At 35.2% G+C, this 12,978-nt stretch overlaps 1 protein-coding gene across 3 annotated transcripts; it reads right to left on the reverse strand.

Moving 5' to 3' along the window:
* Positions 1-336: 336 nt before the first annotated feature.
* ptdss1b (phosphatidylserine synthase 1b) lies at positions 337-12,978 on the reverse strand. Of its 3 annotated transcripts, none has more exons than XM_051135961.1 (13): positions 12,636-12,977; positions 12,054-12,145; positions 11,735-11,779; positions 11,516-11,640; positions 10,412-10,570; positions 8,382-8,533; positions 7,910-8,051; positions 6,631-6,743; positions 6,063-6,128; positions 4,305-4,404; positions 3,781-3,849; positions 2,544-2,610; positions 337-1,951 (listed from the first exon to the last, which is right to left on the reverse strand). In XM_051135961.1, the coding sequence occupies exons 1-13, from the start codon at positions 12,824-12,826 to the stop codon at positions 1,857-1,859; spliced, it is 1,416 nt and encodes a 471-aa protein (XP_050991918.1). In that variant the 5' UTR covers positions 12,827-12,977; the 3' UTR covers positions 337-1,856. The 3 variants fall into 3 exon arrangements, with proteins under 3 accessions (XP_050991918.1, XP_050991919.1, XP_050991920.1); XM_051135962.1 differs by having other exon boundaries at positions 337-1,948; positions 12,636-12,975; XM_051135963.1 differs by lacking the exon at positions 12,054-12,145 and having other exon boundaries at positions 12,636-12,978.

The following is a 12,978-nucleotide window of genomic DNA, read 5'->3' on the forward strand; positions in this document are numbered from 1 at the left end:
AAAGTCTGTGGCACACATTCCGCGAAGAGAATTTAATGTTATGTTCTAGATGATAAACTACACAGTCATTAATTCTGAATTTAATCACAGACCTTATTTACGCAAAAATTATAATAGCAGCGCTAACTTTAACTACACTTATTCTTTAATGGCATGTTGGATAATTTGTAAAGGAGGGAGATGTTCGTTTTTACATGTATATATGAGATTCATTAAATATTTAGTGAACCTGACTCCTTTTTAGTCCTGGAACAACCAGTTAACAGTCCAAGTAAACAAACCAATATCACTAAAATGTTTGTTTGAAAGAAAAAATCCCACCCATAGGAACTCAAACAAGACTTCAACTCAGTATTTTATTTGAAATTTGTACTCAGTGATACAGTATAAGTGCGTTAAGAAAGTGAAAATAACATCCCCTTGAGGGAATTCACATCTGTGAGAAGTTTAACCATTCATTCATACACTGATAAAAATATCTAACAAAGTGATCACACCTTATTGTTCCTGATTATCAAATTAAATGTCTGAAATAATTAAATATGAAAACACTGCTGTGGCAGATTCAAGTTTGACATCACATTTTATGCAGATTTTGGTCACCTTCAGAACTGCAGATCCACACAAAATTCATAATTAGACACCTTAACAGTTATTTTAGGTTTTGATGTTTTTCCAGAGAAAAATATTAGATTTTGTATAACTAAGAGTTTGGGTATTGCTCAACAATTTTGTCCATGAAAAACAGAATGTAAAAAAAAAAAAAAATTAAATAAGGCAAAAAAATATAGTACCTTAATATAAGCATATGCTGCATTTAGTATTAACAACCCATGAAAAAAAAACATTCCTGTCTACAAAAAAAGCAAATTGTTTTTGCAAAAATTACAGCTATTTTGAGAAATTGCATGTAGAAATGCATAGTCATTTAAAGGCCTTACAGAGAAAACATTATGGGTCTAAAAATCATTCATTCACATGCCCACACATACTCATAGGAATAAATCTTACCACAAAAGTTACCATACAAAGCAAAAACTATAAAAGTATAGAAAAAAAAAAAGACAGATCATGTCACCATTTCTAAACCAACTTTACATATTGCCAGAGAAAGCTGAATCATATTACATTTAAGTAAATCAACAGCTTTTAATGCCAAAGGTCACGACCTGCCTCTCCTTCTACCACTCTGGAGTTTTAATTTAAAAGAGCAAATACAAGAAAACTGAAAATGTGATAACAAAACATCTGTGTCAAGATCATAGTACATTAAAACAAGTGCTTAAAGGTTTTTCACAAAAGTAGACCTTGTTTTATGCTCACAGTGACATGTTGCATAAAAAGTTCTTACCCTTATCAATGCATAGGTATGTGATTACAGGGCAAGTGGAGAAAAATGTGCAAAATTTAAGACAGGTTTTGGTCTGCACTAACAATACTGGTAATAGTCAGTCGAATAATGCTCCCATTATGTTTAACAGAAAGCCTGGAGGCATTGAGCTCATTTCATTAGGAGAGCCATCACAAACATTCACTGGCTCAGACACTTCCGACATTCAAATATGAGAGCCACATCAGTGCCACTGGAAAGTGTGCATTGTGTCATTTCCCGTAATTCTGGCATACCACAAATCATTGTTTCCATCCAAGTGCTATGAAAATAAAAACTAGTGTACAATAGTACATTGTAGAGACAGAGGCTTGTGGTTTGGAATGCATCCTCTGTTTATAGAACCACTTTGTGTGTCTGCACACTATCACCCAGCTAACCGCTTTACCTCTCTTTAACCATTTATGACAGATTCATTCTTTCACTCCTTGTGGTCCTTTGAGAGATCATCCGTCTCTAGCTGTGGTCACTTCTTGCTGCTTGTTCCATTGATTGTTTTGTTTTTTCCAGAGCCTCCTTTTCTTCTCCGTGATGAAGTGGAATTATTACTGTTCTTCTCTGCTAATAGTAGTAACAATGTTAATACATATATACATATTAGTGTCAAATTCAGATTTAACACCAGATTTAAAGGGATAGTTCACCCAAAAATAAAAGTGACCCCATGATTTACCCTCAAGCCATCCTCGGTGTATATGACTTTCTCCTTTCAGACGAATACAATCAGAGTTATATTAAAAACATCCTGGCTTTTCTGCTTTATAATGGCAGTGAATGGGTGTTGAGATTTTGAAGTCCAATAAAGTGCATCCACCCTTCGTAAAAAGTACTCCACATGGCTCCGGGGGGTTAATAAAGGCCTTCTGAAGCTAATCGATGCGTTTGTGGAAGACAAATCTCTTCACTAGCATTATAAAGCTTGGAAGCCAGGACATTTTTTAAATATGACTATAATTGTATTCATCAGAAAGAAGAAAGGTGAGTAAATTAGTTAATTTTCATTTTTGGGTAACTATCCCCATAATGCCACAATGAAAGGAAATTCCATGTCATAAATCCAAGAATGATGTGAAAACTCTCATGTAAATACTCAACTTCTAGGTATTCAATGTCATTTGAGAAACTCTCTAAAACAAATCAGATTGTACGTTACCTTTGGCAGTTTCAGAAATGTGGTCATACGGGTCAATAAGGGTGCTGTCGTCAAGGTATGCAATGTTCTGTCAAAGAGATTTATCAGTTTATCAGCATTTGATATGCAAGCGTACAGCACAAGCTAGGAAAATAAACCAAGACTCACACCTGAGCAAATTATCATTAACACATCATCATGACTTTCTATGTGCTCTTTGCTAGGGATGTTTCTAATATGAATGCTGTCAAATTGTGGATGGCCAATTGACAGCACTAAATTACAGCTGAGGTCAAAAGTTTACATACACCTTGCAGAATCTGCAAAATGTTAATTATTTGACCAAAGTAAGAGGGATCATACAAAATATATGTTATTTTTTTATTTAGTACTGACCTGAATAAGATATTTCACACAGAAGATTTGTACATATAGTCCACAAGAGAAAATAATAGTTGTATTTATAAAAGTGACCCCGTTCAAAAGTTTACATACACTTGATTAAGAGAGCCTTCGCAAACATTCACTGGTTCAGACATTTCTGACATTCAAATATAAGCCACATCAGTGCCAGTGGAAAGTGTGCATTGTGTCATTTTGCATAATCCACAAGACAAAGTAAGCTAAATTTACCCTGATCTTCAAATTCAAAAAGTTTTCACCCCCTGCCTCTTAATGCATCGTGTTTCCTCCTGAAGCATCAGTGAGTGTTTGAACCTTATGTAATAGTTGCATATGAGTCCCTCAGTTGTCCTCAGTGTGAAAAGATGCATCTCAAAAGTCATTGTTGGAAATGGTTCAAATACACATGCAAGAAATTGTGGGACCTGAAGGATTTTTCTGAAGAACAGTGGGCAGTTTAAGTGTTCAGGACAAACAAGGGACTCATGAACAACTATCACTAAACAAAAAAATAAATAAATAAAACACAGCTGTGGATCATTTAGCTGTCATATATAAACTTTTGAACAGGGTCATTTTTATAAATTCAAGTCATTTTTTCTCGTGGACTATATGTAAACGTCTTTTATGTGAAATATCTTATTCAGGTCAGTACTAATAAAAAAAATAACATGTAATTTGTATGATCCCTCTTACTTTGGTAAAATAATTAACATTTTGCAGATTCTGCAAGGTGTATGTAAACTTTTGGCCTCAGCTGTATAGCCTTGTTAAAGAATCCACTGTTTAATTACGAATCTTAGTATCTCTCAGTATATCATGTTGTTGTGACAGATTAATAAATAAGGTAATTTACCTTCAGTCTTTTCCCATAATTCTGCTCGTACCAAACCATACCATACAGACAGAGAAAAGTAATGAAAGCCTGGAAGGTGGAAAGAGAGAGAGAGAAAAAAAAAAGTGTGTATGAGACTTCATCACACATTCAAAACTGTAATGTATTACTGCAAATAATATATTATGAACATAATAAGTTAAGTGAATTTCAGAATGTCTTAGTATTTGGTTCATTTCACTTGCACAAGATAAAATAATTAGCTTTTTTCATTAGTGAAAGACTAAATAGGGAAGAGAAAATGTGAAGATTTTAATAGATTTTGAATCCCAAATGTGGTCTCGACTTTTGCTCCCCATAGTATTTAGTTTATAGAAACACACAGGGTCCCATCTGTAAACATTCAGTGTTTACTACAGATGTATAAACGGACATTACAAACCATTGCAACATAGTCACAATAAATATTTCTGTATAAATATAAATACATAATATCTTAAACAATAATATTTATAAATAAAAGGAATTTCAACCAAAACACTCACCAAACACAAAAGCCAACAGACGACATAAAGAACCTGTGTTTTAGAGAACAAGTCCTGTCCAAATTTGATACAAGCCAGGGCTTCCAGGAAAGCAATTGCCCTAAAAGGAAAAAACAGAAACACATTCTCATAAATGCAACACCCTGAAAAGTATTACAACACACTTCATGTATGAATGTCTTTGCATTATGTAATAATGTATCAAACTAAGTGGCATTTTTTTGGTTTATAAAAATGAGCAAAAAAAAAAAAAAAACTTTCCGGCAAATGCTTTCAAAAATGTTTTAAAATTAATATTTAAATACCAGAACAAATATGTACTGTGGAAATTTATAACAAAAAATTTGATCCCAATTGCTTGATATTTAGTCATCTATAGTATAGTATAAATTATATTTTTGAGTGTGATTTTACAATATTTTTGAACAGTGTCTGAGCAAAACAGCTGAAAGTCATCAGGGCCCCATTACCTTTTTTAACTATTTTGTAGCATAAAAACACCTTTTTTGTTCCACAGAAGAAAGTAAGTCTTACATGTTTGGAAAAACAGTAAGTGACAAAATGTAAAAATGTAGTTAAACTATGTCTTTAAGTTTTCAACAGTACCCAAATACTTTGAGTGCCATAGTATATCTTTCAGGTTTTATGAAACAGTGTAAACAAACCTTCTTTCACTATAAAATAAATAAAAAATAAATAAATTACTTTTTGTGTTTAATGCACATTGGCAAATCTCTATGAGCATTTTAGACTTGTAGGGCTTACAAATACAAAAGTGAGGTTTGTTAAATCACCAAACTATGTAGGAGTAATCTGGCAGACTTGGAGCTTTACAAAGCCAAGAGAAAATGCTTCCATTGTTTAGAATCGAATGGAAAAAGTGAGATTGTCTGGTAAACAGGACAAAAATCACCTGATTCTGACAAAACCAGCTGTGGCGAGATGGAACCAAACCTATGTATTAAATACCTCTGTATCTATACCATTTTAAGAACAGTGTTTTTCTTGACTTCAAAAATACGTTCCATTTTAAAGATACAAGTTCCAAATTAAACAGACTGAACAATTTTTAACAGTCTTTATATAGAAGGGACAGTTCAAGTTCACCCAAAAATGAAAACTGTCATGTTGCTCCAAACCTGTATGATGTTATTTATGCTGTGGAACAGAAAAGAAAATATGAAGAGTTCAGATGCAAAACCAGCTAAATCCATCTGACGTCTTTCTTTAAAAAATGCATTTTTATCAGGCTCAGATGTATAGGTTTCTATGTAAATACCGGTACTTCTGATTGGGCTGAGGCAGGTATTTTAGTGAGTCTGAAGAAAAAGTATTTGATGGATGTATAATATGTGTCGAGAGCATTCACTAAGTATCATTATCTCATTTTTGACTGAGATGGCATTTAGCTGGTTTTGCATCTGAACTCTTCATTTTTCGACTGATTTTGTCCATACACTGAAAGTCAATGGGGTTCAAAACAACATTTGACACCAATGACTTTGTCATGACTGTTAATGTAAAACACTCAAAATGTGTTCATGTTTTACAGAGGTCACACAGGTTGTGGGAAGTGGGAGTAAATGATAACAGAAGTTTAATTGTTGATGAACTATCCCTATAAGTCATCATTTGCTGCTGACTATAAGACCCAAAACATCCAAACTGGAAAAACCACTGGCTAAACTATAAATATGACTTTAAAAATCCACTTACTTTGACAGTGCTTTTTAATTAGATAAATAAACATGTACTTACCCAAACACCCAGCACTGTGTTCCAACTCTTTTGCACTGGGTGTCTGTTAGATATGCGTAGTATTGCCTATATGCAAACAAATAAGTAATACGAGTCATTCAACACCACTGGCATCAAACAGTACAACGGTTGTATAAACACCTGCTAAAGTTCATTATCCAAAATGAATGTATTTACTTAGAATGATTATATGGCTGAAAGAATGGAATCATAGGATGACTGTGTTGATGTCTATGGATCATCGGATCCTGTTTCACAATATATAAATAAATAAATAATTTCAATAAATAAAATAACTGGGTTCTGAAGTCATGGCATTCTCATGTTTCTCAGATCTTGTGGATCTCATGTTCTGCCTTTCCAGGAAAAGCTTTTGTGTTAGCACATCAGATTTTGAAGGGATAATGATCCTGATTTCTAGAGAAACAAAATGAGGCCAGAGCAAAAACTCTGATGAAATAAAATGAAATAGCTTAATATTGTTTGGATGGTTGAGAAGTCCCAGTACTAAGAAAGGTTCATTCTGAGGGGTTTCACTAGAACACAAAAGAAGGTAATTGGACATTACCGCACTGTGGGGGCAGTGATGATCCCAATAAAGAGGATACGGCACCAGCTAAGAGGATGAGAGGCCTGGAATACGAAGATGTGCTTCAAGAAAAACGTGTTCAGTTCTGTGAGCTGTTGGACAGCAAAGAAACAGGACAAATGTGAGTAAAAAGCCTCCAAATACCATAAAGATACAGTTTATATTATTTAAAAAATCCACATCTTTTTACACATATTTTATACTACAGGGAACGCTGTTATTCTGATGGCATGAAATGGTTGCACTCAGTGAGCTACTGGCACTACCTGTTGCTATTTTTACCGCAACACAACTTGGAAAATAAAATACTGATACGGTGACCACAGCTCCCTTGCCACCTGTAAGCTTTTTTAGTTGCTGTGGTCATCCTATCAGTATTTTAATTTTCGAAGTTGTGTATTCCAAGTTATGTTGCGGTAAAAATAACAACAGGTAGTACCAGTAGCTCACGGAGTGCAACCATTTGTTGTCGTTGAAATAATGGCCCTCATAGTCCAAAATATGTATAAAACAATGTGAATTTTTTTTTAATAACATAAATCTTTCATGAGTTTCCTACTACATATTTCAGTAAAAAACATCATTTTACACTGCCCTCCAAAAGTTTAAAAATGTTCTAGAAAAGTGGGGTTTTGGACAGTATTGGCATGAATCCTTTTTAATTTGCAATAATTTTGCACTGATAAGGCACAACACAAACTATGAAAACATATTTTACTACATAAACAGTTTATACACAGAAAAAAAACTTACATTTTCGATTCATCAATATATCCACCATTAGCAGCTATTACAGCTCTGCATAATCTGGGCCTAAATTCATTGTATTCTAAAGCTAATTGGCAATCAATTGTTGAAGCCATTAAGGTGTGCTGACCCAAAAATCTTTTAAAAACCTGGGCCAAGTTTAAACCAATAACCAGGCATCACAGCTGGCAAAGGGGCACGTCTGACTTTGACATGTATATACTGCCATTATTATGTAATCAAAATGAAAATTATTATTGCTGGTCTTCAATGATAATGTAAAGCTACTTTAATGTATTTGCACAAAAAAAATGATAAGGAATTATGCTGATATCGTCCAAAACCACACGTTGGCAGGGGTGTTTCCAAACTCTTTGTGGGACAGAGGTTCTATTTATATGTGACTTATTAAACGGATGTAGCTGAATGTAGCACAAACTAAAAGGCTTTCCATACTACTGGTGTTTTAGATTATGATCACCATCAAGTATATTTCTGTAGCATCACACACCTGCCATACTATCATGAAGAGGTAGATTCCAGCCACCCTCTGAAAAGAGGATTTGGGGTCAAACCAGCGCACATACGTCCAGCTGGCCGGAGTGAACTGCAAAACTGCCCGTTTCAGCTTGCCTGTGGTTGTGTGGATATCCCTGAACACATTCAAAACACACCAACGACCTGTTTACAATAATCCTAAACATACGAGCATCCTTGTACACTACTCCACTGACCTAATAACCCTGCATCAGGTGATCCAACAAGCATGTAGTGCAAAACTACAACAAGAATGTAATCTCTGCATACACATCTCCCAAACAATACAATGAAAGAGAGCATGGATGTGGGTGTGTGTAACTACTGCTATTGCTGCTTATTTAGTTCTGCAACATTAGTGGTAGCAAAATTATGACTATAAACTGCAAGTATAAATATAGGTTTCATGGGAATAGCTACAGATTAATTGCAAAAAAAGAGCTTACTTGATACTGGCCCAGCTGTAGGTACGCATCTCTAAAAAGCGACACGCAGTCATGCCAAGCCAAATGCCCCCTCCATTGCACAACAGGATGTCAAGAATGACTTGATCCCACCAGCACTCTGCAAAGTTTGGCAGGAGGTGCATGAAAAACAACTGAATGAGGAAAAAAGAGAGAGAAGAGAAACACATAAAGCAACAAGTAACAATCCAGGTGATTTTTACTGCTCAACTCTGAAACAGTTTGCAAATCTGGTATCAACTCATACATACAGTAGCTGGTATTAAAAAAAAAAAAAAAAAAATAATAATAATAATAAGCATGCCTCAAACAATAAAACAGTCATACATAAAATTACACTCCGTAAGATATTACCAGGGTTTACCTTTTTTATTTGCTTAGTCAGAGAACACTAAGTCACTTCCCTTACATTAATTCTTACAGATTAATAAGTGTGAAGTTATGAGGAAGTTGCATAATCAGTACTATTGCATCAAATCAATCAAAGGATTTTGATTGGAAAAAACATCCACCCACTCACGGCATCAAATGAGAAATCTTATCCAACAAGCATTTATATATAAATCTTTAAACCATTCTTATTGTATTTTTTTTTTTTCATTAAATCAGCAGCCTTAAGCATAAAGGATAAGTTCACTCCTGAAGTAAAATTTCCTGATAATCTACTTACCCCCATGTCATCCAAGACGTTCATGTCATTCTTTCTTCAGTCGAAAATAAATTAAGAGAATGAGGAAAATATTCCATTGTTTACAAAGCAAATGTGCAAGGACTAAGTCAAATGCCCTTTACAAAAAAAAAAAAAGGTTAGAGGATTTTTAAGGTGGAGGAGAAAATGAGATGGAGTTTTTCTGCTCTACCCTACTTTTTAGTGCAAAGACTGAAGAACTAACCACGCGTGACCTTTCCAATACAAGAAGTCATAGACGTGCATTGCAGAGCTAGTGCAAGACGAGCATTTGTGGTCAAAGGGGAACTCCGCTTCCAACAACGATTTACAAATAATTTACTTACCCCCTTGTCATCCAAGATGTTCATGTCTTTTTGTCTTCAGTCGTAAAGAAATTGTGGTTTTTGAGGAAAACATTTCAGGGTTTTTCCTCCATATAACGGACTGATATGGTGCCCCGATTTTGAACTTCCAAAATGTAGTTTAAATGCAGCTTCAAAGGGCTCTAAACAATCCCAGCTGAGGAAGACGGGTCTTATCTAGCAAAAAGATCGGTCATTTTTTTCGAAAAATACAAATTTGTATACTTTTTAAGCACAAAAGTTTGTGTAGCACAGGCTGTGTTCATCATCTGTGTACTCCGGCTCAAAAAGGTAGAGTATGGTGAAAAACTCCATCTCATTTTCTCCTACAACTTCAGAATCGTCTGACATCGCTGTACCTTTTTGTTTGTAAACAGCGTTTGACTTACTTACACTTCCTTAATCTTTGCACGTTTGTATTGTAAACACTGGGTCTGTAGTTCCGCATACGTTCTGCATGACCTTTTGACGTGATTCAATAGTATGCAGCGCAGTGGACGTGCATGCCAGAGCTAGTGCTACACAAGCTTTTGTGCTTAAAAAGTATTAGAGCCCTTTGAAGCTGCATTTAAACTACATTTTGGAAGTTCAAAATCGGGGCACCAATGAAATCCATTATATGGAGAAAAATTCTGAAATACTTTCCTTAAAAACCATCATTTCTTCATGACTGAAGACAGAAAGACATGAACATCTTGGATGACAAGGGGGTGAGTAAATTATTTGTAAATTGTTGTTCTGTAAGTGGACTTCTCCTTTAAAAAGTATAAAAATGTTTTTTTGGTTTTTTTTTTAGAAAATGGCTTATTCCTCAGCTGGGATTGTGTAGAGCCCTTTGAAGCTGCACTGAAACTGCAGTTTGGACTTTCAACCTGTTGAACCCCATTGAAGTCCACTATATGGAAAAAATCTTGGAATGTTCTCCTCAAAAACCTTCAAAATTTGACATTTCAATTGTATAAATATCTAAAATGCATTACCTCTGTGAGCTCCCATGTGATGCTGATGCTCCAGCAGAGGCCGTAGCTGCGGATGAGTAAAGCTTTCATTGCCCAACCCCAGAAATGACCAAAAGCAAAAATGTCAAAGTGACTCAGGATGCGTTCCCATGTGATCACGTGACAGTTTACTGCATACTCCTGTAAAATTTTGTACAAAATTAAATAAATAAATAAAAACAAACTGCAAAAATACAACTGAGTGAATGAACGAATACCATAAATTCATAATAATGTAAAATTGTATTGAAAACTTCAGGATTATTTATACTATAGAATGAATTATTGGCTATACATCAGTAACACATCATCAGGGCTGTATAAGCAATTTGGTTTCAAGAAACAATTTAACAAATTTTACAAATTAGTGAAAAAACAAAACAAAAAAAAGTAGGGCACAGTGCAAATTAGTTAAAGTGAGCGACATGAGGCCTGATGTCAGTGGAGAGAGATTGAAATAATCCTATTGGCTGGACGTCGGCAGTCAGGCCATCCTCTGAGCAACGTAGAAACCTCTTACAGAAATCTGGCATTATCTCTTTAAAGTAATTAATTATAATTCACTGGATTAGAAACACACACACACTGAGATGAGGGTTTCAAACTCCACAGCTCAGACATAATCTATGTACTGCACTAGTCTGCTGTGACCACGACGAGCTATAAAAATTAATACGATTGACATGGAGCCGCAAACAAAGAAGACATTATGCAGGAAATCACAGATTATATAATGCACTAATTTGGACTTGCCTAAATTAAATGTTCAATAATTATGAAATCACAGCAACAGTCTCTATTTACACTGGTATGTAAATGAAGTAATACAAAAATAAAGGGATTCTAATTAAAGCCAAGGACCCATGATGGAAAATAATACCTGGACTAGTACACCAAAACACAGAGTTGTGCGAAAAACTTAGGTGTTCACAGCTTTATGTGAAAAAATCCTGACTTGAGTTGCCAGTACAGATTTGTTATCATTTATATAAAAACAATATGATGGCCTTTACTAATAACAAAAACATGTTATAGCTTCTCACGCAAGGATTAATTTTGTTTTTGTCCCGAGATATCATCGCTCACCATGATATCTGCTTCTCGGGTGGCGTAACGTAGATTGGGGTCCAGCCAATACAACATCGTCTTCACCTGATCCCAGTTCAGGAAGATGAGAAACACCAGGAAGAGGAAGTAAAGGACACTGAGACCTGAAATGTGTCAATAGATCAAGGTGTTAGAGGCTGAGTCAACATAGCTGCTGATAAGTAAACACACAAGAATAGACTGTTAACAGCCACTAACCAAAAACCATGCGCCATATAGCAGGATGTGGTCTTGTGAAAGGACCTATAAGTTTTTTTAACCAATGAAAAAAAAAAAAAATTAGTAGGCACATAAAAATTGTTAAAAGTAAGCTTATTTTCCATGTCATTCCTATTTAGCCAACTGGCTGAGCTTTCATGGCATGGAAAAGAGCCGCTTGGAAATTCCATGGAAGAAAAGACATGAGGGTGAGTAAATAATGACAGAATTTTCCTGCACCGAAAGCACTCAGTGAAAGTCAATTTGCATCCAGTTTAAGTATTTGTTTCTACTAAGAACAAATGAATAATGACTTTACCGTTGGGGAAGGCAAGAACGCTGATAACAAGAAAGAAAGAGCCAACCAGCAGCAGACCCACACGTAGGTTATTATCAGAATCGCTATCATCCCTGCCATAATAAAAACACGAGGTACAGATAACATATCAGAGCCATGACTAAGTCATGAACTGTAACCTCTCACAGTGTCACCAGACATTTTGGTGTGGGTGTGGCAAATCAATGGAGAATATCACAGACTACTGTCATTTTTATTCATATTTTCAATTTGTTTTTATTTTTATATATTTTTCTGTCTGTAATAATTTTTATTAAAACGTCTATATAGTTTTTATTTTATTACTGCTATCATAACTCCAAATGGCATTAAAAAAACATTTAATTTTTAATTGAACTTAGTGTAATGTTTACGTTTTTCAAAGAATTTAAAGCAGTTAACTTGATTCGCGTTGGCAACATTGTAACAAAACATATTCATACCATTTAAACTACTTTAGCTGATATTTGAAAACTAAAAAAGGTAGTCCACTTTGAATGCTCTGTCACGAGTTGCCGTTGCCATGCTGACAGGTGTGTTCTGCCGTAAACCTTGTTTACTTACCTCGTAAACGCAAAGTACATTATGCTGACGACGGTGAACGTCAGTAAAGTAATGGTGTGCGGTTTGTAGAAGAAATCGATGGTGATGTCCTCCACTTGTTGCTCGTTTATCATCCGAAAGTGAAGTTTATAATTCGCATCATCTTTACTGAGCATCCTGGAACCCTGACTGGGCGCCATGGTTGGTCTCATCCAAACTGACAACGGGTCCAGAAGACACCCCACTCCTCCAGCGCCGACTTTGTCTGACAGAACTTCAGTGCATTTGAGTGGGTCGAGATGTTCTCACCGCCCTATTTCAGGCGACTTCATTGGCTGGGTAAAGGCAGGAGGCTATAAAAGCT

Source organism: Labeo rohita, chromosome 19, assembly GCF_022985175.1.
Source record: "Labeo rohita strain BAU-BD-2019 chromosome 19, IGBB_LRoh.1.0, whole genome shotgun sequence".
NCBI lineage: Eukaryota > Metazoa > Chordata > Actinopteri > Cypriniformes > Cyprinidae > Labeo > Labeo rohita.